This window comes from Dermacentor variabilis, chromosome 9 (assembly GCF_050947875.1).
Source record: "Dermacentor variabilis isolate Ectoservices chromosome 9, ASM5094787v1, whole genome shotgun sequence".
Classification (NCBI taxonomy): Eukaryota; Metazoa; Arthropoda; class Arachnida; order Ixodida; family Ixodidae; genus Dermacentor; species Dermacentor variabilis.
Genome location: NC_134576.1, coordinates 119,321,139 through 119,346,209, shown reverse-complemented (window position 1 = coordinate 119,346,209; position 25,071 = coordinate 119,321,139). Strand labels below are relative to the sequence as shown.

Sequence of the window (25,071 nt, the reverse complement as noted above, 5' to 3'; positions counted from 1 at the left end):
AAGCAGGAGGGCTGCTTAGGCAAAACAGAATATGCATGCTTAGGAAAGCGATGTGCGCAAACAGGAAAGTGTCTTTTCGGGTGCATACCCGGCAACCCATATTGTATGCTCAGTAGTAGAGCAGCCAGCACGCACCTAGTGGCCCAACCTTTTATACAACTGGTGTCACTGGGTATGTGCACTGTTTACTGTGCCATATTGTCAAACCATACAAACTGGCCAAAATATCTAAAGAAAGCTACCGCTTTAATAAATAAACAAACTAAGCACTTTGGTTTCTCTAATGCTCATTGAAACCTGTGAGCTCACGTCAGCATATTGCTGCCGCGATGCAGGCACGGAATTCAAGAACGAAAGCTTTGGCCTTTGCTTTTGCTTCTAGTAATGAACCTCTTATTTCGACATTAATGAAACCGGCATGTTGAAACAAAGTTTTACCGATCTGAATTGGTTTATTGCCTCTTTTTATTGTTGCTCCGTTCAAATGGTCAATCACATCATTGGTCTGACCTTGATGATGCAGGGAGCTGCTTGTCATTGGAGGTGTCGCTGCGAAGGAGCAGATCGAAACACTGAGGAATGGGGTATGACATTGGCATCCTGCCAGTCAAGACCTTTTCCTATCTTGCATTTTCCTATAAAATTTACTAGAGGGAATTCTGGCACTACAATTGTCTACCTACCACAGAAATGATGGTTTGTGTGTGGTTTCTAATCTTTGTGATTGTGGCGTCAGACGTTCGTGTGACATTATTCAATACGCCTTATCTGCCTCTATTGGCCTACATTTTCAAGCAGTCATGTTTTCTTAAATCCATGAAGGTAGTGTATGACTCTAACAAACACGTGCAATCATTGAGAAATGCTGCATTTATAACACAATATGTATTTTGTTGAATCTGATCAACTTAAGAATTCAGAAAAGCCACTTGAATCCAGAAGAATGAAGTTCAGGCAGCCTGACTCTGCATACATGCATATTCACATAATTGCTGCACTTATAGTGCAATATTTTGTTGAATGTGATCAATTTGGGTCATTGAGTAATTTGAATGCGTCAATGGATCAATGCATCAATGGATCAATGGGTCATTTGAATGCATAAGAATGAATTTTAAACAGTAGTACTCTGCGTACAGTGATAGTCATTGTGAATTACTGCATTTATAATGCAGTATTTTGTTCAATGTGATCAACTTGCAAAGTAAAAACAAGCCGTTTGAAGCCAGAAGGATGAAGTTTAGGCAAATCCATAGACTACTCAACATTCCCATGGTGGCTGAAACACAGCACCCGCAGCTCCCGTAGGCACTAGCGCCAGAGTTCCCTCTAGTAATTTGAGTAGGAAGCTTTACACCTTCAATACTCCTCAGGCCCGCTGTTCATGCTTGTATACATCTTTTATCTTTTTCGTTATTAGGCCAGAAGAAAAACGAAAATATAAATTCTGGTGCAACCTGAAGCTAGATGCAGGTAACAGTTTATATCAAGTGCTTAGTCGTTATGTTCCATTGCTTTTAAAGAAAATGTGTATTTTGAAAGATGAACTACTGCATCCTCACAGATGACAAAAAAGGAATGGTTGTAGTACATTGCAAATGTCATGAGATGCTGTGGCAATCCAGATTGAAAAGTAAAGGTAACAAACCAACAGGTCATGTTCAAGCATAATGTATGCATTTATAAAAAAACAAAACGTGCTCTCTTATATATCTGAATATATATATATTGATAGGGCTGTAGTGCATATGTGTCCATGTAATCTCATCTAACAGCTAAATTTTCTAGTTTGTGAGAGCCTTGTTGACAATGTGAACCACTGTAAATGTTATGTAAATGTGTCACTAAGACTATATTGGGTCTGAGGAGGCTATAGCTTGATTCTAATCTTGTCTAATTCCTTGCTGGTCATGTCAGTTAAACTGATTTCCTTGCTTTATCTGATGCTGGTTGGTTTCAGGTTGACATCGTGGTCGGAACGCCTGGTCGTCTTGAAGACCTGATCAGCACGGGGGAGCTTAGCCTTACCCAGGTATGGCTACTAAAAAAACTGTGCCAGTTTCAGAGCCACATACTTGCACATTCTCCTGAATTGTCAGTAGAGTTTAGAATTTAATTTTGTTTTGTGATGTTATGAACAATGCGTCAAGCTTTTACGAAAATAAGTAATGTTCGGGGAAACATGCACGACGAAGTTCGTCAATAGCTTCGTCATCATCGCCCAATGGTTTTTTTTGACAAGTTTTCATTTTTGCTCTTATCCCTGATCATGCATCACTGCATAATCTGTCATTCAGAAGGTTTGCCAAATAAATACCTTACCATTTTCCAACTAGTAACTTTCTTTTTTTTTTTTACTGTATGATCTGCTCTACTATAGTTATTTGTGTGTCCATGCACAGATCTTCCCACATAAATTACGTGATGGAATTCTGGTCTTCAATTCTTCAGCTATTGTGGGACTGTAGCGTAGTTCAATGGATTTGTGTAATCTTTGGGCTTGTGGCTTCAGATGTCCTTGTAGCCTTGTTTTACTAAACTTAATTTTTCTAAATTTCGGTGAAACCCTATTTTACTGAATGAGTGAAGGCAATAAGTTTCCACGCACATGCATAAACATTGTAAATTTTTTCATTTTTAACACAATATCTTGTTGGTTAATGGTTAATTTGCAAAGTCGCAAAGATATTTGAAGGCAGAAGGACGAAGTTTGGGCAAATCCACATGCTGACTGAGTCACCATCCCTGCAGCTGTCATAGACACTAGTGCCACAATTTCCTCTGGTGATTTATGTAGAAAGCTCTATGTATGCATTCCTGCTATGCTGCGTACAGGAATGGCAGCATCTGCAAATAAAAAGAAAGAACAAAGGAAACAAGTAAACAAAAAGTAACTGATTCTGTCGCTTGTTTCAGGTGCGGTTCTTCGTCCTTGATGAAGCGGTACGTGAACACTCATTTTTACTCTGATATATATGTGTTCAGAACGTCACAAAGGATCTTTCTCTCAGCAGAAAAATTTTATTTCTTGCTTCATTAAAGAAGGAACTGTTCTTATGGCAAACAGATAAATTTGTTTGGCTGATGATGATTTTTATATAAGAAGCAGCAGGACATTATTTGGTAGAAAATGCCTACATTTGCCTGTCTAGTTGTTTACTGCTAGCACAAGAAAGTTGAGGTCTTTGTAGAAGTACCCTCGAAGTTTTCATTGACAAAGACGTTGCTTTAACTAAGTTCTGGGGTTTTAGTGCCAAGATCGTGATCTGACCATGAGACTTACTGCAGTGGAGGACTTTGGATGAATTTTGACCCCGTAGGGCTCATTAGTGTGCATGCAGTGCAAGGTACACAAGGTTGTTGCCTTGTAAGCTTATGCTCAAACACTGCAAAAATTATAACTTAGAGAGTGCTTGTCACACAAAAGGACCTGGACATGCTCAACACACTCCATGTAAATACCAGATGCACCTGTGTGGCAAAAACATCACATGACGACAAGCATTAGACTGGCTTTATATAGCATGCTACAGAACAGCTCTCCATGTAGAATGTGGTACCATGTGGTTCTATAGAAGTTGGGTGTGGCCTTTCACACCCCTCAATAGGAAGCTCACCAAAGAACAGGTGACAGAGAATCCAGGGATGGAGATTTCCCGTTTCACGTGCCTTCAGCCTCAGTTGAGCTGCGTTAGGTGCTTCAAACCATTTTTAATCTTTCAAGAAGGAAATTTACTGAAGAATACAAGTTTACTGAAGCATATATGACAGGCATTACCAGGTCATGACTAGCAACTTATCACTAGTCTTGAAAAGGTAAGTGTACAATCATTGGATCTCACTGGTACTAACATATGGAGCAGAAACCTGGAGGCTAAGTTTGAGAAGGTAAGCACCCTGCAATGAGCGATGAAAGGAAAATGGCAGGTGTAAAGTACCAGTGGGGGAAGGTAATGGTGTGAGTTAGACAGCAAATGGAGGTAGCCGATATTCTAGTTGACATTAAGATGACAAAATGGAGCTGGGCAGTCCATGTAATACGTAGGGCAGATAACCCATGGGCTATTGGGGCTAGAGAATAGGTGCTATGGGAACGGAAGCACAATCGAGAGCAGCAGGGTATTAGATGGTGTGAGGAAGCTAGGAAATTTGAATTCACAACATGGAATCAGCTAGTGCAAGACGAGTAATTCGATTTTGCTGAAAGAGGCCTGCATTCTGCAGTGGACATACATAGGCTGACGATGATGATGATGTAATAAACATTCTAGTCGTTTGATGCACTGCCTGTACTGAAACCTGCAGTTTTGTCTGTTATGTGGATCAGCCCGAAGTGAAAGCGCCATCTGGTGCCTGCACCATGCTTAACGTTTTGTCCATGTCTTGCTTGCTTTTTTTTATTACAGGACGGCCTGCTGAACCAAGGGAACAATGACCTGATCAACCGGATCCACCGGCAGATACCCCAGATAACAGCCGAAGGAAGGCGTCTGCAGGTGGGCCTCACGTCATGGAGCAGTGCAGCTAGGGTGTCAAACCTTGCTTGATGGCTTTCAATTCTGCCGTCATGTTTTGTTTTATTACTTGTGATAGAGAGAAAAGGAAAGAAGGGAGGGTAATGAAAGTTGCAACAGCAAGGTAAACCTAATGTTTGCACTGGTTTGTGAAATTTCTTTTCTGAAGCTTCCAGTGTGTGATATGTGGTTCCAAGATTTGTAGTTGTGAAAAAGATGGTGAAACTGTTCTATATTAAAAAAAAATAACAGAATGCATTTTTAACTATTCACTGTCCTTTACCTCCACACAAAAACATCTGCAAAATTCTCTTTAGCAGCTTTGCTGTAAGATTACAGTGCAGAGAATACTTCTAGGTGGCAGCCCTACTAGTCAGTTTGCATCCTGATAGTTCAAACCTAAACGATGTCTGTATACATAAATGCGCTAAAAGTAATCTGCTAAATGTGCAGTATGTACATACTTGAGCAAGGCTGCTTTATGGTTAGTGGACTGACAGCTGCGGCATTGTCACTTAGATCTTTGTGTCAAAAACTGGTCAGCTCACAGTGTTTTGTGATGACAATGAAGAAGCATTGATAAAAGACGTACACTTTTTTTGTCAGAAGTATATACGGGTCATGTTGCCTGTGACCGCCAGGCTGACTACAGGCTTGTGGTGTGCCACAGTTCCAACACCCTGGAACATTACAAGAACGCTCATGCTCTCCATGGAGTGGTCTGGAGTGTCTTGAGCACCAAAGGAAATGCACCACATAGCCAAACAACACATAATGTGAAAGTGTGGAGCATGACTCGTCTATTTTTGACGAAGGCTGTACCACTCGTGACCACTCGTGAATGATGTTTTGCCTACTCCGATTGACTGGAACTTCTGCCCTGCTACATGTCCTTTGACCTTGTATCTTAGCCAACAAACCTGGAACAAAGAACCATCATATACTTCAAGCCTAGATTGTGCTACTGGGAGTATTGTTATCATTCTTTTTTATCAAAGGCAAAATTTAAGAAAAAATATGGTTGCCAGATAGCGATGCAGAATAAGTGGGCGCTCACGCATGCTCGTGTATATATATCTACAGATATATAGTAACTAGCTTTTTCAATGGGCCAAGCATATTTAGAAAGATGAGAAGCACAACTTCGTAGTTATCTTTGGTTTACTTACTCAATATAATATTTGGGGTTTTACGTGCCAAAACCACTTTCTGATTATGAGGCACGCCGTAGTGGAGGACTCCGGAAATTTTGACCACCTGGGGTTCTTTAACGTGCACCTAAATCTAAGTACACGGGTGTTTTCGCATTTCGCCCCCATCGAAATGCGGCCGCCGTGGCCGGGATTCGATCCCGCGAGGTTTACTTACTCAACAGTCTTGGTAGGTGGAACAACCTTTTTCAAGAGTACAGTGAATTCTCACAGCAGTCTCTTTATATATCTATACATATTTATTTTATAATATAAACCACGCACGCACGTGCACACACACACATATGCATCTGTTTTTTTTTTCTTTTAGTATCCGCTAACGTCCATCCCCACCCACTCAGTTGTTCATGTATTAAATATTAGTCCACTCATTATTGAGTATACCTTCCAATGGGTACCTTAAATCGCTTACATGCGGATGTTCAAAGCTGAATGTTTTGTCACAAGCCACAGTGTAAACAAGCGACAAGCAATATTAAGCTTTTTCTGCAAGTTACTACAAAACTTAGAAACATGTATGTTAAAAGCCCAGAACACTGCATGAACAAACCTAAAGCAGCTGGGTACATTCGCGAGTGATTGCATAGATAATGATCAGTCAAATGGCATCGCACAGAAAGTCACTGAACCAAAGACATGACAAGCTGGGGTTTCAAAGTGATTGTCAGATAAAGAATAAAAAGAAGAACAAAGGACAGTGATCCTGATTTAATTCTGGGGTGAAAAGTATGCACCACTGCATGTTGGAACACAGTTTCTAGCCCTGTGTTCTTGCACACACAATATGGCAGTTGCCACACCATTTGGACTGGCCGTAATGAGCTTGGAAAGACATATGCAAGATTTGCATGTCCTCTGAAGCTTTGGCTGAAAGTTTGCATCATTGACCTGGTCACTGTCGATGACAGCCACCTGGTCACTGTCGATGACAGCCACCAAAAAGGCAACTTCCTGCACTGGACTAGCGTTTACGGCCATCGTAAACGGAGGCAGCCGAAACTGGCTGAGGCAAGCAGTGGAAGTGTCCACACATGATTAAACATGGCAGCACCCAAGGCAGATCGGTGAAGCGTGTCTGTGAGATTACTTGAACGCCTCTGTGGGATAGAGTTATGCTTGGCTTGCAGTCAGCTAAAACCTGCCAGGAAGCCTCTGTCCACGAGCCTGACCAGCATTTTTTTTTACCTTCTCTCAGATGGTGGTGTGTTCGGCAACCCTTCATTCTTTTGAAGTCAAGAAACTTGCCGTGAGTATTATGCTGTCTCTTGCTCAGAGCTTCTGTGGGTGCGTGTGTGTAGTGTTTGCATGTGTGTGTGAGTGTGGATGCGTTGCGTGTGCAAATTACGAAGTTATTGCCAATGATACGTCCACCAGCCCTCCGACTTTCGTTGATATCTGCTTGAGCATAATTCTGAGGGCACATGACCATGTTTACAAAGTCACATGATCATGTACTTATGGTGTGGTACAATCTTTGGGATTTTGGATTTGAACTGAAGCTTTGGACGAGGTATACTGAAAGTATGGGAAAGGCACAGAAAGGCAAATGTGAAGTGAGAATTGGGTTGTCTTGCTTATTTTTTTATTCATTTGGTTTACTGATACAATATCATCACATAAGTTTGCACAACGAACTGTTAATAGCCTAAACTAGCGGAGGTTAAGTTATTTTTATTACTGTTATGCTGATCAGCAGCAAGTGATCTTCTCAGAACTACCTGTGTTGTAGCATGGGGGATAATGAAATCAGTAGTGGATATGACTGGATATGACTGGCAAACTGCACTGAGTTGTTTCGAGTCAAATATGAGCTTCAACGACCAGGTGTAGAGGGAGATAAGATTGAGAAGTTGATGAGCCACTTGATATACTTTATGTAAGATCAGTCATTACATTGCTTGGCTAGAAGTATGCAAGTGTCCTTGGGCCCTAAGGTTTCCTAAGCCTCTACTAGTGTCTCTGCGTGGTAGTGATGTCTATCTTACATGTCAACCGTTCATGAGAAGTTGGTGAGCCACTTTACATACCTTATTATAAAATAAGTCATTACAATATTTGGCTAACAGTGTACAATTTTGTCTTTTGGCTTAAAGCCTCTAGTAGCGTCTTTGTGTGGTCATGGTGTCTATCTTGCATGTAAATCTCTCAAGTTCAGTGATGAAGCAATGTGCTTGTTAAATGTTCTATACCTGATGTAGGAGCGCCTGATGCACTTTCCTACCTGGGTGGATCTGAAGGGCGAGGACAGCGTTCCAGAAACAGTGCACCATGTGGTGAGTAATGTTCATCAATTTTGCATGTAGAGAATGTTTCATCAACATGTGAGCACTGTTGAGCTGTTTCTAGCATGCATGAATGACTCTTCAAAAGATGTTGCCAGCGTAAGGCATTATTAGCGTTACTGTGCAAGCTATTGCAGACATTTTTGCCTGACCTTTCACAAAGTGTTCTATCACTTCACTGTCTGCAACCACAGGCATTGTACAAGCATTTGTACAACTTGTACAAATTTTTACAGGTGTACAACAAGTTGTACGCCTGTAACAACTGGTTGAAAATGTCAATGCCAAATTCCGGCATAATTGTTGCCAGTGGAAGTGTCTGGAAACGTGCACGCGAACCACACCACTGTGGCAGGTGCGAGAATGCTGGAGGTAAACAGTGCTGCATAGTTTTGGGAGACAGGACAAACGGGCAAGCAAGCATGAGTGAGAATGTTGCATGACATGGCACAAGCTGTACATAGCCTGAAACTTATCATGTCACGTTTCGTAAACTGAACAGGTTACTGTGCTATGGACTTGGCAAGGAGATAATAGTGGGCTAGTTGGTTGGCCATTGTTGTAAGGAGCAGCACACTTGTAGACAGACAAACAGATACAGACAAAACAAACACTGAACTGGTACTAAAGATTTACTGTTAAAACACTGTTTTATTTATGTAATGTACTCACAGAATGAAACATGTCAGTTTATGTCTGACTAATGCGCATACTTTCTTTTACACTGTCAGCAGTTAATGTGACATTGGCATAATTTTGGCTCGTACACTTAGATCAGAGCCTGCATGACCGTTAGTGAATAGATTCATAGCGACATGATAGGGTGCTCTCAAGTAATTGCACATATGGAGCATTCTGCTGCAAGTTTCCCTCCCACATTTCATCCATGAGCATTGCGCAGTGCAGTCCGCTGTTAAAGGTAGCACTCGAATGTGCACCTCTCACTTTGCTGGCATCCTAGCTGCAAGTGGCTCTGGAAGCAATGTCACTGCACTGCACAGGTGTGTCGAAAGAAGTCGGAGCGACCAACCGCAAGTTATCTGCTGCAAATCAAGGCGGTCATACTATGGCAAGAGAGGAAACTCCAGACATGCTTTGCACTCAAGTGTTCCTTTCAGCAGTGGGCCCCCTCTGTGCATGATGTGTTAAATGGCCGGCATTTAGTGTTTCATTCCGTGAGCGTGGTACGAGCTATATTGAATGCTGACATTCAGAAGTTACTGTACTAGTATAAGTTTAGAGCTGACTTTCTCAGCAAGAACACTCTTTCATCTGTCTTGGCTTTTTTTTAGTCAACATAACAGGAATCAGCCACAAAGCACACACACTGTTCTGTGCCTGGTTACGGGACGTGCACATGTTGCAACTGCAACTGTACTGCTTGCTTTCAGCTGTCGTGGCACGTTGGCATGGCAGAATGCAGCCAACACACTACAGTAACTCGGTGGCTGTGGCATTCTGTGGCCGAACATAAGGTTGCAGGTTCAATTTTCAGCTGTAGTGGCTTCATCCTGATGGAGCACGAATGGAAAAAAGAAAAGATCCTTCGCAGATGTATGCCGATTTGAGCAACTGAGAGATCAGACACAGCAAAACCGTACAAGCTAGTTGTCGCACACTTCGGAAGTACTGTGGGTCCATTAGCTGGCTGTTCTTAGTGATGGTTCATTACTGACGCCGCCTGCCTGTTGTGACCGACACCCTGGTCATACAACCGCTTCGTGGCTCCCATGCAGGCCTGCGCTTGCTGGCGCTCTTTACCACTGCAGCCATACAGACTCCTAGTTGACCTCCAACATGAAGCCGGTAAAACGAGATGTGAGAAACAAATGTTATGAATTACTGACTGAAATAAGTGCACACGGAAGGTGTTGCCTATTCGTGTGAGGTGTATGCAAGGTAACTTTTATGTTGGTATAATCATTGATAATTACGTCTCCAAGCGAAAAAATTCGGGACTTCGACGCAGGTTGCACTGCTGATTGATACCGGGCACGCTGCTCCACATTTGCCTTCGTCGCTCAAAGACAGCTGCGAAACTCCCCTTAAACAGCTTCCCTATAAAACGCTTGTACACTTAAATTCATGGGGAAATTAAAGGACTCCGGGTCATCGAAATAAAATCTGCAGACCCTATTACAGCATACCTCATAGCCTCTGATTAGCTTTGGGATGTTAAACGCAGCATAATTGTTTAAGACAACATAATATATTAACACAAAATAATAAAAGAACAGGACTAACACGGGAGACATGGACAACACAGGCAAGCATCTGCTATCTTAGTCCCATTCTTACGCTGTTTACCGTATGGTGTTGTCATACTGACAAGCTTGACTAACAATGATGTTGAACACCACAATTTGATTCGATTTGATTTGTTCATAGCTTCTCCCTAGATTTTCTTGGCTGTTCAATTGCTACGACTTTGTGAGCAACTTCTAAATGCCAGTACTTTTTTCTTGTGTATCATTGATTTTCTTGATCAGGTGTGCGTTGTGGACCCGAGAAAGGACACCTCTTGGATGAATGTGAGCAGGCATGTTGTGGTGCGTACCTTGTTAAACGTTTGACATTCTTTTGCTCCTAGTTGTCATTTGTGCACACTTCTCTTTCGTGCTTGAAATGCTGCCATCAAGATGATGCATTCTTCAATGCTGCTAGCAGATTTGTGGTGAAATCGGGCTATGGTTATACATGAAAATCACCATATGCCAAGATTCTCATGTACAGTCAACTGAAAAAGTTTACGGGACGCAGGATCTGCCAAGAAGCTGAATTCTCGCGAAGCGTAGTCACACAGTCTTGAATTAAATGTTACAGCATGTAGTAGCCTTCGCCACCTACGCAGTGATTCATTAAATACGAAGTGGCATGCTTTAACAGTGCAGGAATTCACATTTGAAGGGGAAACCGCATCTCGCAAACTTTTTCTGTGGACTGTACACTATCATCCACTGTTAAAGGGACAGCTAGTAACAATAGAATATAACATTCACTTCTTCAACTTTTTTGCAAAGAAAGTGGATGATGTGAAAGTTTAGACTTGCATCCGTTGATGGAAGATTGTTTCACGGGTTTTCATACGAAATGTAATCTCTAATCAGCACTGGTGTTCTAGTATGGTGTTCCGTTTAGTCGTGTATCATACTTGGTTTAAGCACATTATAGGAGATAAATCCAGGGCCCCCAACTCCATTGTTTATCATACCTGTGTCAGCCGTTAGATGTTGAAATAGGTAAATAAATAAAATCTTAAATTTGTTTTCGGCGTGTTTCCATTTCCCGGCCACTGACTTTTTATTTACTTTGTACCTGGAATCCAGCACAACTGCCAGATCTGTTCCTTACGGAGTTACGCAGTACTAAAACAACACACTGTACCCTGAATATGCTCAATTGCAACAAGCGTACGCTTTCAAACGCACAAGTTGAAGCTTTCTGTGCCTTCTTTCCTGGGTTTCGACACCTCTGCTTGGTCGGCTTCTTGCTGAGTAATTAGGGTTGCAATAACCTTAAAATAGTGCAATAGTAAACTGGGCCGATTCTGGAGACGGTGTAATCTGTGGTCACGTGAATCACTTGTGTCGAATGGGGGGGGCGGGGGGTTTGCTGAGCCTTTGCTGATTTGGCGAGCAGCCACGTAATCACTGTATGCTGCAAAATGTGTTGCAGAAGATTAACACTTGTACAGCATTTCGTTCACTACTCGCTTTCTTGAAGCGATAGATCTGCATCGTATGTACATATTTTTCTTCTCCTTCAGTTACTCAGTATAAGCCTTTCTTACTTCAGAAACGAAATTCAGTGCAAGAGGAGTTTATGAAGTGCTGACTGTAGTGCGTTAGAGAGGTTCCGTTGGCAAGATTTAAAAAAAAAAAAAAAGAAGAAAGCTAGTGCCCTGTGCCTTCTGTGACATTGCCAGACGGATGGAGTCCATGAGCGAGACAATGTGCGACCCGGTGCCAACACCCCCGAGACCCTGTCAGAGGCTGTGAAGATCCTGAAGGGGGAGTACACGGTGCGTGCCATCCAGCAGCAGAACATGGACCAGGGCATCATCTTCTGCCGCACCAAGCTGGACTGCGACAACCTCGAGAACTACCTCAACCACCTGAGCAAGGGTAGGTGTCAAGGAAGCGCCTCAGCAGGCATGGTAACTGGTGCAGCTGAGCCTCAAGATAATGAATACAGGTGTCTACCGTGCATCCGCGTCAGCTGCCAATTCATGTTGTCGATTGAGAGTGCTACTTCACACACATTACTTGCATCTTCAAAATCGCGAAAAGCGTACATCTGCAGAATGGATTCAGAATTTTTTAGTTCTTGAGCGAGCTTTTGGAGTTCGTAGAATGTGGACTCCGTTTGAGAACTCTACAGAGAAGTGCGAGATATAAAAATGTTGACAATTCCATATCTAACACGCTTGGAAAGCACCCATCTAAAGAAGTGAACCCGTCATATGGCGACATGTTGACACCGAGAGCAGACACCCAGCTGTCTAAATTCCAACAACTTTTACTATGACACTTAAAATAGCACATGCTATCACCTGTGCTGATCTTACAGGATCCCGTGGTAAGGACAACCCATTCTCCTGCGTTTGCCTCCACGGTGACCGGAAACCACAGGAACGGAAGGCCAACCTGGAAACGTTCAAGGTGAGTTGCATACACCTTTCACGCTTGCCGCCAGCATGTACAGCGGTGGACAATATTTTGCAATTTCGATCTCCAGAGTTTTAACTGCTCATAAAGGTGGCACTGGTGTCATCTCAGATCGGCACGACGTAGCCTGTCTGCGCAACTTGCATGGTCTCAAAATGAACCTTAAGTAAACTGGATGACCGAACAGTATGTCACGAAAGCCACACACGTGAGAGAGAAAGAAAGCTTGACCATAACCAGTGTGGTTTCGTCAGGTGACAGACTTGGCATACTACTCCAGGTACCGTAGATGACAAGAGGCGAAAGAAAAGATTGCGGTGAAGAAAAAGAATTTAAACGATTTCATACCATGTGGGAATCTTGTGTTAATGCAATGCGTTCATTCACACAACACGCGGGATTGAATGTTTAAAAATCTTTGTTTCTTGTGGACTCACTCATGTGTATACTAATTGCCTGTCTGCTTGCTCGTGTTGATGTTTGCGGGTTTTTACGGGGCTTTTCAACTGTTGAAACTGCACGGCACAGCTTCAGACACACACTTAAGCGATGCTTGAAATATGAGAGTGTCAAACCTTGTTAAAGTCAATACGCATTTGTCTGATTAGCAACGCTCGAAGTGGCGCACATTTGATACAATGTTTTCGGAGGCATTGTCGCCTCGTTCGCAACTGATGTTTTCACTCCTTGGTACTTGCGACACTGGTGAAAGCACACTCACGTTCTTGTCTTGCTTTTATCTTACGTGTGACAATGTTTACATGATTCTTCCGCTGTTTGGCCTCGCTTAGAGGCCATCAGAAGCAGACTACTGCACTTGCATTGAGCACCCACTGTATCCATAGCAGACAGCCTAGCACCTTTTGGAGTACAGTGCACAACACATCCGTATGGAGAGAATGCGTACACACCCGTACACAGTGCAGAAGGATGTGGAGGCTACCCGTAGGACAACACGACGGTTGTCGTCATCCCGTGGGTCAGATGCATCCGCTGTTTACATATGACTCATTGTATACCCCAGCGTAATCGCTGGTGCTTGCATACATTTTAGAAAAATTTCTTTTTTTCTGAGGTTGAAGTGGTGAAACAGGCGAGTCATCTCCTCTGTGAAGATTGCAGTGTTCTCGTTTGGTAACCACATATGGCTTTGTGGCAGGACTTCACCGGTGAAAAACAGTACAAAATTTGAGAATATACGTATGACAATATCTAACCATTCGAGGGTTTTTGCTGTACATGTACAGCATTGGTGATTCCTCGCGCATGGTTTTTGAAGCACATGTTTGGTGCCAATAATCTTGTGTTTAACATTTCATGCGTATTCGACACCACTTGTTGAGAGGTGTTGCCATCTCTGTGGAGTCGCCTAAAGTCACTTGAAATTGTGCTTGTGCTCGCCGGAGCGTACAAGTGGACTTGTTTACCTCTGAGCGCTTAATCACATGGTCCCGCGCACATCGTCTGCTACCTCCAAGGGATGCATGGAGGAGATGCTGCCATTTTTGTATGGCCACCGCTATCGCATTTCTGAAAGCCTGGCATGACCAAAATTCAGAGATACTAATCAGTTTTCTTTTTTTCTTTCGTTGCGGTTCCCCTCTTGGTTGCGATTCACATATTCCCTTACACTGAGGTGCGTGCTATTGCCACGTTCAGTGCCTCTTCTCGTGGTGACTGCCCAAGCATTTCTTCTGATAAAATGTGTTTTAGTGGCAACATCTTGATAGCCATAAATTTTGCTAGGCACCTTTCTCCCTCTCTTTTGTACAGCGTATTTGTGTGTGCATATACTATTAGTGCGAGTAAAGCGTCCTTGAGACAAAATATTGCTTGCAATAAATTTGTTCCATATTCATGAGTTTTGAATCATGTTCTACTACTGGAAACTGCGATAAAAACGCTTGACCACAGGAGCACAGTTCTTGTGAAAAAGATTCGACCCTCAAAGGGCTGATGTACCCGCAAGTCAGGCAGTTAACCACAGTTGCCGATGCTATGCATTGAATTCATTACAAGATGACGAGCGACTATCAGTGCTTGCAAGCCTGCCTGCCGTCTCTTCTTTTATTTGTTAATTCACTTCTTTGCTTCTTCATTTGCTGCAGAGGGGTGGCGCCAAGTTCCTTATCTGCACTGATGTGGCTGCTCGTGGTATCGACATTTCAGGTGTGCCGTTTGGTAAGCTGCACATAATTTTTTATTTTCTTCCATAACCCTGTAAGAGTTTCCTTTGTAGTGTCATGCTACACTCAGATAAATGACACTTTTTTCTTATCATGAACCTTCCTCCGCCTTGAGGATTGAACATGACTGGTTTGCCATCTCCAGTATCCCTTTGCTTCGAGCTGTCAATTAATTCGCCCTCACTCTGCGATCTGATAGCCTTCTGGTTAGCTCAGATGGCAGAACGGCAGGCCGGAAAAGGCATTGCTCTCTGGTTTGATCCTCAGACCAGGCCGAATGTTTCTTCAACTGCAAAGCTTTCTGAGAAAGCTGTATGGGTTTTCTCTGTAGCTTTGTGCTACAGTCAGGTGGATGACAATTTTTTTTTTCCTCTTGTGAACCTTTTGTTAGGATTGTGAGTAAGTCAGTTATGAAGCCCTCTAGGGGTCTAGTCAGGGGCATGCAAAACGCATTAGTTTCAATAAATTAGTTTACACTAAACCCAAATATAACGTGCTCCGGTAGTGCGAATTATCGTTGATATAAACACATGAAATGTGCTGGGCCTATAATCATGTGAAAGAGCGCGCTCATAATGAGCGGGAGAATGCATATACATGTAGCACTGTGGCATCTGCTGCTAGTTCCACAAGGCCGCTTGCATGCCGCAAACGCAGCTTTCAGAAGATTTGTTTTTGTGTGATGGTCACACTTCCTACATTTATTTATTTATTTATTTATTTATTAGTAAAAGTTAATGTGCTGCGCCAGTACTGTGCCAACATTGGCACAGTACTGCAATCCTATGCAATCTCCTGTGCAATCTCTGTGCATCGAGAATGCCACTCCTAGTGATTCTGAGAAATACTAGTTCAAGGCATGTGCAGGCAAAAATGTCTGTCTACTAGCTGTAGGCGTAGTTGTGTTTTTAATAAATAGGTTCCATTCTTGCTTCTTTTCTACAGTGGAACAAATACATTTGTAATGAATGCATCACAAAAGTTGAATTCGTTTCGGGCATGTTTGGGTATACAGAATTACCCGACATATCGAGTAATCATTATTGCATACGCCTCGTTCGTTGTAAATGGGTTCGACTGTAGCACAAGTGCTGGTAGTGGGGTGCTTACCTGTAGCTGCTTGTCAGCTAATTGTGCGGTACGGTTTGCTGATTATAACTGTCTGTCTGCTGAGGGAAAGCTATGCTAGTAGTGAGATTAATAGAAGTCTCAATGCGCACGTTTCACAGTGCGATTGTTTTGGAACTGCCGCAGTTTCTGCAGGACAGCTGGTTCACATATCATCACTACACCATGTGAACTCAAGGTTACGTCACATCGCGTGTTATTTGTGCACCTTTGTGATTCGAGTATGCGACGCACTTTGTTTTGGTTGCAAGTGCAAGCAGTGCCCTTTGGCCGCTGGTCGCAGAAAGCTGTCACTCCGCCAGTTCATTGGTAAATAGGTTCAGGTCTGCAACGCACTCTGTGTGATACAGTCAAGCCCGGATATAGTATCGAACTCCACTGGGACTGCAAAATTGTTCTATATACTATTGATAACTCAAAATATAAATTATGCCTACCTGAAACTCCGCATGTCTCGCATAGTTTCCAGAGATAGTGGAAAACGGGAATTTACCGATTTGCTTCTCCAAAGGCATGTTGAAAACACAAAAGTTTGCTAACTTGTTTTACATACAAATGCCCCAAGTCGCTCGCACTGGGAATGGTCTTTGATATACTAATCGCAGCACTAACCCTAAAAGCCTGCATCACTCAGGTGTGAGACCGCGGTGCGCCTCACATATGTCGAAGTGCTTGTTGCACATTTTTATTCCGAATAAAATAGAAATGAACGCAGCACGGAAGCAAACCTGTCTGTGTAGATATGCGCATTGCTGCCATCGGCACACTTGTACTGCGAATCATGCAATGAACATGCCCGGCCACATGTCCCTTACAATACACCATTTATAGCACGATCTGGCCAATCAGCAGCTGGCTGACACAGTTGGCAGACACAGTTATGTCGGATTTCGAGTTCAACCAACTTCCCTTTGGAACCAGTCGTCCTCACTACTCGTGCAGTCCACGCTCGAGGCCTCTCGTTCTCATAGTTCGCGGCTCTTCCCTTGCGGCTGCGCTGCATCGGTGCCCGCCAACACTACACAAATGCTGTTAAATTTTAAAGTAACTTTCAGCTTGCAGAACAATCCAGAGTCCAATCCCACTCACATGTAACCCTGCGAGCATGAATGAAACAAATTCAGCTGGTTCACTCATCCCACTGCGATGAGTCTTTTGTGCTTCCGCGATGGTATCTCCGCGAAGTGCAGATGCGGCGTGCTGTAGTGTGTACTGCCCTTCAGAGTCAATGTTTTGTTTGACAGCATATGCCAAGACAATGCTGCTTGGTATTCTTTGGCATTAAATATTTTCGATGGCATCAAAAGGCGATTGTTTCCCTGTTAGGAGAAGTGCGCTTGCAGGGGCGCGGCGAGGTGCAGCATGCAACATTGTTACGTAAAACGACGTAAAACATCTTTGTGGTGTTGGTAGTTGTTCCCTGTACTCAGCACCTCCACCACAAAGGTGTTATATGAAACAACGCAAGGCGTGACTATTTACAATGTATTTGCACTGAGGTACACAGTAGCAATCAAGATGGTGGACAGCCTGCACACTCAACAGACCCGTCTTCTTTGTCATCTGCTCCAGGCAGAATGTCGCTCACGGATTGTGTTGGCTTCATAACAATATATCGAATGCAGGGGTTCAATGAAAGTGTACGGCGCTGTATGCCATTATACAGGATATTGTACAGGATAATTTGTGTGTCTGATATTGAACAATAATTCAGTGTACCCAGGTTCAGTATATCTCGGTTTTACTGTAATTACGTACATCATGTTTTGTGACAAAGGTATGAGGTTAAGGCTACGTCGAATTACATGATGCAAACCTTAATCTTTCTTTCATATGCAAGGCACTATTTGTTGGTCGCAAATGCGGGCAGTTAGAAAAGGCTACCTTCATAGAATTGCGTGCTTCTTATGAAATGAAGTATAGACACAAGCCTACCTGAAGGTACCTGTCTGACATGAACATAAGAAGCTTAATTGCCAAGAAAGAAAATACACATGATGTCTAAATTTTTGTGCTATTTTCAGTGATCAATGTGACCCTGCCGGACGAGAAGTCAAACTATGTTCATCGCATTGGCAGGGTTGGACGAGCTGAAAGGTTGGTCTCAGTTTTGCTCTTAATGGGCAGCTTTCTACTGTGGCCCAATTGCTATAGCGTTTGGCTGCTTAGCTTGAGGTTACATATTTGATTCCTTGCCATGGCGTCCACATCCTGACGGAGGTGGAATGCGAAAACGCTAATGTACGCATATTTGTGTGCACAATAAAGGGGCACTGGTACACTTTTTAAGCATGCTAGGAAAATGTTAGTGATCTCTGTAAGCCATGCCTTTACGAACACATGAGCTAAATATTGTTGAGCTGCAAGCAGCAGCGAGTGCATAACCTCTCATAAAAGATTGCTCGCTGTCTCCTGTGGCTCTCGAGCCCCCCTCCCCCCCTCTATTGTGCCCCCGTCAAGGACGTCATAGCTGGCGTGACACCCCCATAGACACCAGCCATTGCACGATTGTTTATTATAACCGTGAGTTACTCTTATGCCCATAGACGCCAGCGATTCGGCAATTGTTTATGACCTCCAATATGCCTCGTCAATGACATCGTAGCTGGCATGACAGCCCATAGGCACCAGCCACTTTGCAAATGTTTGCTACCGTGTGTTCTGCAATTATAAGCTACACGTATTAAGGTTCTGCTTCATAGTGAAAATGATTATGATGACTAGTCGCTCTCATCAATTTTACTCAATCCAATATTGTTGTTCTCTCCTGCCAGGATGGGTTTAGCCATTTCTCTTGTTGCAGCTATTCCTGAGAAGGTAAGTGCATTTACACTGTTTTTATTATTATTTTTTAGGAGTACCGCCAGAAAAGTTTTGCGTAAATTTTACTTGTTTATTGGATAGCTGGTGACCCAGTAATTACACTTTAGAGCTTAGACTCTTTGAGAGCACAGCTAGTATTTGACTACTTTAGCTTTTAATAAGACCAGTGGGAAACCCGTGGCGTGTAGTGCGGATTTGGCCGTGATAACGGAGACTTGTCACATAGCGTAACCTGTTGTGGCGGTCTAGCAATACCAGATACCACTGACATGGATGCACACATGCATGCACACATGCCATGCTACCAAAAGTAGAGTTCATTCAGCATTTTACAGGACAAACGGGGAGAGCGGTTTTCGCCTGCGTTTCCAAGGGGGAGAACCGTACTATTGAATGGACCAGTTTGGCAGCTTTGCGCAATACATTCGTTATATGGGCTTCAACTACAGTACTGGTCTGATTGGTGCGCTCTTGAGTTATTTGTGATAGTATACCTTCTACATCTGCTTTAGGTGATGCGATAAGTCTCCTTTCTCACGTCTGAAGCCACGCTGTGCCTGACGCTCGTTTTGAACGGGAAGTATAAAAGATATATAGACAAATGTTGTGTTACTCCAGAAGCTGTGGAACACTTCGGATGCCCCTCTGTGGCTCAGAACCCTTAAACAACAGTTCTTCATTTCCCGTGATACTGCCTGAAGTGTAGGTCTGCAAAATGTAGCACCGTGCAGCCTGGCAGATGTAACGCATCCACTTCTCTGCTGCCTTCGTGCTCCATTGCCGACACAGGTTCATAACAAATCAGAGCTGCAGCAAATTCCGAATGAATGATGCTTTTATTATTGCTAAAAAAAAAATAGTTTAAAAGCTTGTGACCACCTTTGGGAGCCACAACCCACAGGAAAGATCAAGCAGACAGAATCTCTGAGGTCGGCTGAACTAACATGAAAAGCTTTAGACGCATCTTTATGGCAACACGAGGCACCACTGAATTTTTTTTCTTTAAGTTTAATAAGTTTCTATAAAATGGCAACGTATTCCTGTGGTCAGGATAATGCTTCCTATGGCCTTGCTACGCGTGTGCGCCAGGTGATGCATAGGTTGGCAGAATACGTGGATCATCACTTGTTCTCACTAACCACTATACTTGCACACTATGTGCTCAGTTATACTAATGCGCACTCGCTCACATTATTACTCTGGCTCATCAGAACTGTCATAGTCTTAATAGTCACAACCATAGTTCATATTTACCAGCACCCACTCACTCTCACACTAGCGTCAACACTGACGCACTGGTACTCGCATACATGCTCACGTCCACTCACGCTCGCCGACAATCGCTCACGTCTTTACTCATCATCATCATCACCGTACTCCTTTTTATGTCCATTGCAGGACAAGGCCTCTCTCTGCGGTTACCCCTGTCTTGCGCTAGCTGATTCCAACTTACAGCTGCAAATTTCCTAGTTTCATCACTCCACCTAGTCTTCTGGCATCCTCGAATGCGCAAACCTTCCCTTGGTAGCCATTCTGTAACTCTAATGGTCCGCTAGTTATCTACCCTACGCATTACATGGCCAGCCCAGCTTCATTTTCTTTCTCTTAATGTCACCTGGAATACCGGCTATCTGCACTGCTCTCTTCCCATATTTTAATGTTATGCCTAACATTTATTGTTGCACCGCTCTTTGCGGGGTCCTTAACTTGTTCTCGAGCTTCTTTGTTAACCTCCAAGTTTCTGCCCCATATGATTGCACCAGTAGAATGTGATGATTGTACACTTTCCTTTTCAATGACAGTGGTAAGCTCACAGTCAGGACTTGGTAATGCTTGCTGTATGCACTCCAACTCATTTATATGCTTCTGTAAATTTCCTTCTCATGGTCAGGGTTCCCTGTGAGCAATTCACCTAGAGAAACATACTCCTGTACAGACTAGAAGCTGGCTGGCGATCCTGAATACTGGTTCCCTTGCAAGGCTATTGAACATTATCTTTGCTTTCTGCATATTAATCTTCAGCCCCACTCTTACACTTCCTCGGTTAATGTCCTCAATCATTTGTTATAATTCGTCCCCATTGTTGCTGAACAGGACAATGTCATCTGCAAAACTGAAGGTTGCTGACATGTTCACCGTTGACCCTCCCTCCTAAGCCTCCCCAGTCTAATACCTTGAAAAGTTCTAAGCATGCAGTGAATAGCATTGGAGAGATTATGTCTCCTTGCCTGACTCCTTTCCTGACAGGAGACTTTCTAGTTTTCTTGTGGAGAACCAACGTAAGTGTGGAATCTTTATAGCTATTTCCCAAGATATTCATGTATGCTTCCTGTATTCCTTTATTACTTCTGTACTCGCACGCACCTGAACTCCCTGTCACCGACATTCATGCCTCCTCGTATTCAATCAAATTCACAGGCATTCACTCATTTTTATACTACTCGCATACACTCAAACCCATCGTGACTCACTAACACTCCATGTCGTGCCTGTTAAATGAGCGTGGAGCGAGTAAAAGTCAATGTGCTTGTGAGCGAGTGTGTCAACCTTTGCTTATTGGACAGTGATTACGTCTGTTTGTGTGTGTCCACTGTCTCTCTCTCTCTCTCTTTCTCTTTCTGTCTTTTTTTCAGTTCTTTTTTTTTTTAACTTGTGTCTTGTGCCATGGTTTGCAGGTGTGGTACCACTCCAACTGTTCAAGCAAGGGTCGCAACTGCTTCAACACAAACCTGACAGACCGTGGTGGCTGCTGCATCTGGTATAATGAGCCGCAGGTCAGTCAATGCACAACAGAACAACTGTTAAGATATTATAGCGCAGTTTAACTGACGGCTATCACTGTACCCACCTGCAGAAGCATCATTCCTGCATTCTCTGTGCTTTTCTGTGCATCCTTCGGTTTTTTTCTCTAACTTGAATTAGTTTTTGAATGGCAGGTGTTTCGTTTCTGCATTCGTCAAGGGAAAGTGGCAACTGAAGGGATTATGCGTGTTAATATGATATATGTTGTGCTCGTTTTTCTGCTGTAGTACCTGGCAGATATCGAGGACCATCTTAACGTCACAATTCAGCAAGTAGAGCCTGACCTCAAGATCCCCGCCGACGAGTTTGATGGCAAGGTGGTCTACGGGCAGAAGCGCCGGGAGATGGGTGAGTGCTGCATGGGCCCTATTTTGAAAACAGAAAAGAATGAACAAGGTGGGCAAACAAAGTGTTTCGTTCGTCCGCATCATTCTTCCTGTTTTTGGACCCTATTTCTCGGTTTTCCAAATGTACTGACCTGCTGAAATTGGCAGTTGTGCAAGAATTTTTTAACATGCATAGAAGACTTTCCACGCTAGCAAGCAATCGGTAAGCAGTTCAAACAGACGCTAATGATAAATTCTTACACTAAACTTCTGGAAGAGCAATTAGTTTACTCTTACCTTGAGCCGAGCCTTCATAAGCCAGAAAGGACTGCAAGAGTAAATGTTCAGTGAAATAAATTCATAGATTGGATCTCTGGAATAGCATTAAACCAGTCTTAAGGGTCATATATAGGCCAAAGTAATAGTCATGCACACGTGCACATGTTAAATTACACTGTGTGGAGGTGACTGCTCTACAGCTCGGTATGTCGCGATGTCTAAGTATGTCGCCATAGCATAACTGGCATGCACTGCCGCATGCTGATGCTGTCGAAGTAGACATCGCCAGCAGACTATGATGTTCGTGTTACCCGCTATGCTCTGCTCACATGACCAACAACATTTGCATGCAGCAGAGCGTAAATGGAGCTGCAGTGGCAGAAGCAGCAAATGGTGTCGTCCTCGTTGCCGTCGAGTGTGTTCCATATGCAGCACTTCTTAAAACCAGTCTGGATAATCTGCAGGCTCGCTTTATGGCCTGTGTAATGAAGGAACTTCAATAGCTTGGTATTTTTGTTCGCGTTGTTCATGAATGTAGGTTGATAGCTCATTTTGGACAACATATTTAGCAAAAAAACAAAAAAGAAGTCGGCCTATATTCTAATAAATATGGTTGAAAAATATACCAGCATGCTCACGCACTGGCACCTCGACGAAAAAGAGTGTGCAGTGCGTCTGCCCTTCCATCGCTGAATTCTCGACAACGTTCACGGATGGGCAGCGTTAGACTATGAAAACATTGCCCGCAGTTCACAGTGTGAATATGCCTCACGGGGCAGTTTTAAGCCAGCCTTTAAATGGACTGTATATACAGACTATAAACGTAAAAATGTATGGATTATAAACGAGCCTTTACCTTGAGCAGTGGCTTCACAAATCGAAAAGAACACAAAAAGAAAGAAAGAAGGATGGCAGTGCTACCTTGAAGGTCCCGTTCTGTCTCCCAGTGATGTCACAAATTTTGGCAGCTTGCACTCGGTGCTTGTTAAATGTTTACCAGTAAAGACAGATTGTGCTGCATACAGACATGAGTAGAGACTGATCCCAACAAATTCCAAAGACTAGGCACGAAAAACGGCTCAAGTGCATGGAAATGCCAAAAAAATGTGCGAGTTTGCATGTCTATGTGTACTGCCTGCAGCATAAAAAATTTGCATACCTGCGCTGCACGTATGGAAATGGGCTTCAAAGCATGAGAAGAAGGGAGAGGAAAAATGAAGTTGAGAAAAGGGGGCTAGAAGGGGTCATGACATAAACGTCCCTCGGCTCTTTCATAAGAGAAGGCAGGGGACAAATATCACGGGCTGTGGGAGAGAACCTTTGCAGTGGAGAAGGTAGCCCACCTTCTCACACCACTGTCTTGTAACATTTAATTTGCGTCTACCGCGGCTGCTACTAAACCCTTTTTAAAAGTTATTGTGGAAGAATGCTCCCTGGATGACGCTTTACAAGTTCCAGTGCGCAAACATTCTCAATTGGGCCTGGCAAATGTTGCTTTGACAACTATTTACCTGTGGACCCGTCTCATCTTTTTTCTTCTTCCCATAGGGAGCAACTACGCTACGCACACGGCACAGATGGCGCCAGCTGTACAGGAGCTGGCTCAATTGGAAAGGAAGTCGCAGTCCATCTTCATCCAGCGTTACTATCTCAAGGATCAGTCGTTTCTGAGATAGGAACCCACTCGTGAAAGGCTCTCGCATGGAACCTCCTCGTGAAATGGCTTTTGCAGTTTGAGGGTCTTCTTGTTTTTTGTTTGTCGTTGTGTCATGTTCATTGTCAAATAAATTAACTTGTCTCGCTTTACTGGATGCTTTTTCGCTTTCTGTAAGACATCTGAAAAAAATGTGTCCGTGGCCACATTCGAGCACTTATGTTTTCAGCCATTTTTGATTGCTCGCAGAATCGCAAAAAAACAAATGTGAGAGATATTTCTGACATATTTCGTTGAGGCATCGTGTGGAAGCACTTTGTATATGTCGAGCCATAACATAACGGACATATATATAACAAATTATCGGATACAGTCAACGCCCGATTTTTCGGACATGCCCAATAATTCGGACGCCTTCGCGGCACCGCCACAGTACCCCATAGAGTCAATGTATGAGAACGTCTGAAATTTCGGACGCAAAAAACCCTTCGCAGTCCGATTTTCCGGACGCTTTTCCATGACCGCAGGTCTGAAACAGCATTGATCGAAGCCACCGCCGCCGCCATTTTGATTATCTCGCCGCCTCGTACAGGCGCTCTCGCATGCACATCCGCTGGCAGCTGTAGCCAACACCGCGGCAACGCTAGGCCTAGCTATTTAGACGTTGGCTATCAAGCTTCTTGCTGTTCGGTGCCGTGTTCTTATTAAAACAATTCGCCGCTGTTTCCAATGGCGCTGACCCTGCCTTTGTAATCATCGCCAATGCCTTCGAAGCTTGCAAAGCACAAGGTGTTGCATGATGCCGGTTGCCGAAAGTCAGCTTTGTCTCAATACAGTACTGTTGCCCGGTCAAGTATACGCAATGTATTGGCGGTGAAGCATACCAAGAGAAGAAGGGGCAATTACTACGGGACACTATGTACTCCTTAATTATACACGCGTGAACTTGCCGTCTCCTGTCACAGTACGAGCACTGATACGCCTAATAAGTGTACTGGCAGGCCTTCAGAGCTATTTCGGACGTGCCTGTGGCGATTTGAGTCCTTGGGGGCCAGTAAAAGGCATGCATTTGTTTTTTCGGACTGCCCGTATTTCGGACATTTTCGTGGCCTCTTGGGAGTACGAAAAATCAGACGTTGACTGTATAACCGAGTAAGTTAAGTGTTTCTTGCTGATATCATCGTGTAACAAGTATATGC

The 25,071-nt window shown here is 43.5% G+C and overlaps 1 protein-coding gene across 1 annotated transcript in view; it reads left to right on the top strand.

Annotated features, from left to right (window-relative positions):
• Ddx1 (ATP-dependent RNA helicase Ddx1) overlaps positions 1-24,024 on the top strand; it is a 43,195-nt gene extending 19,171 nt beyond the window's left edge. Inside the window, exons 15-29 of the mRNA XM_075669153.1 lie at positions 524-584; positions 1,961-2,032; positions 2,917-2,943; positions 4,407-4,496; positions 6,921-6,971; positions 7,924-7,998; positions 10,497-10,556; positions 11,933-12,131; positions 12,577-12,668; positions 14,783-14,855; positions 18,013-18,085; positions 18,763-18,805; positions 21,487-21,585; positions 21,841-21,961; positions 23,767-24,024. Coding sequence (XP_075525268.1) covers positions 524-584; positions 1,961-2,032; positions 2,917-2,943; positions 4,407-4,496; positions 6,921-6,971; positions 7,924-7,998; positions 10,497-10,556; positions 11,933-12,131; positions 12,577-12,668; positions 14,783-14,855; positions 18,013-18,085; positions 18,763-18,805; positions 21,487-21,585; positions 21,841-21,961; positions 23,767-23,894 — 1,264 coding nt within the window. The 3' untranslated portion in view covers positions 23,895-24,024. The remainder of the gene's footprint in view (positions 1-523; positions 585-1,960; positions 2,033-2,916; positions 2,944-4,406; positions 4,497-6,920; positions 6,972-7,923; positions 7,999-10,496; positions 10,557-11,932; positions 12,132-12,576; positions 12,669-14,782; positions 14,856-18,012; positions 18,086-18,762; positions 18,806-21,486; positions 21,586-21,840; positions 21,962-23,766) is intronic.
• Positions 24,025-25,071: the final 1,047 nt, after the last annotated feature.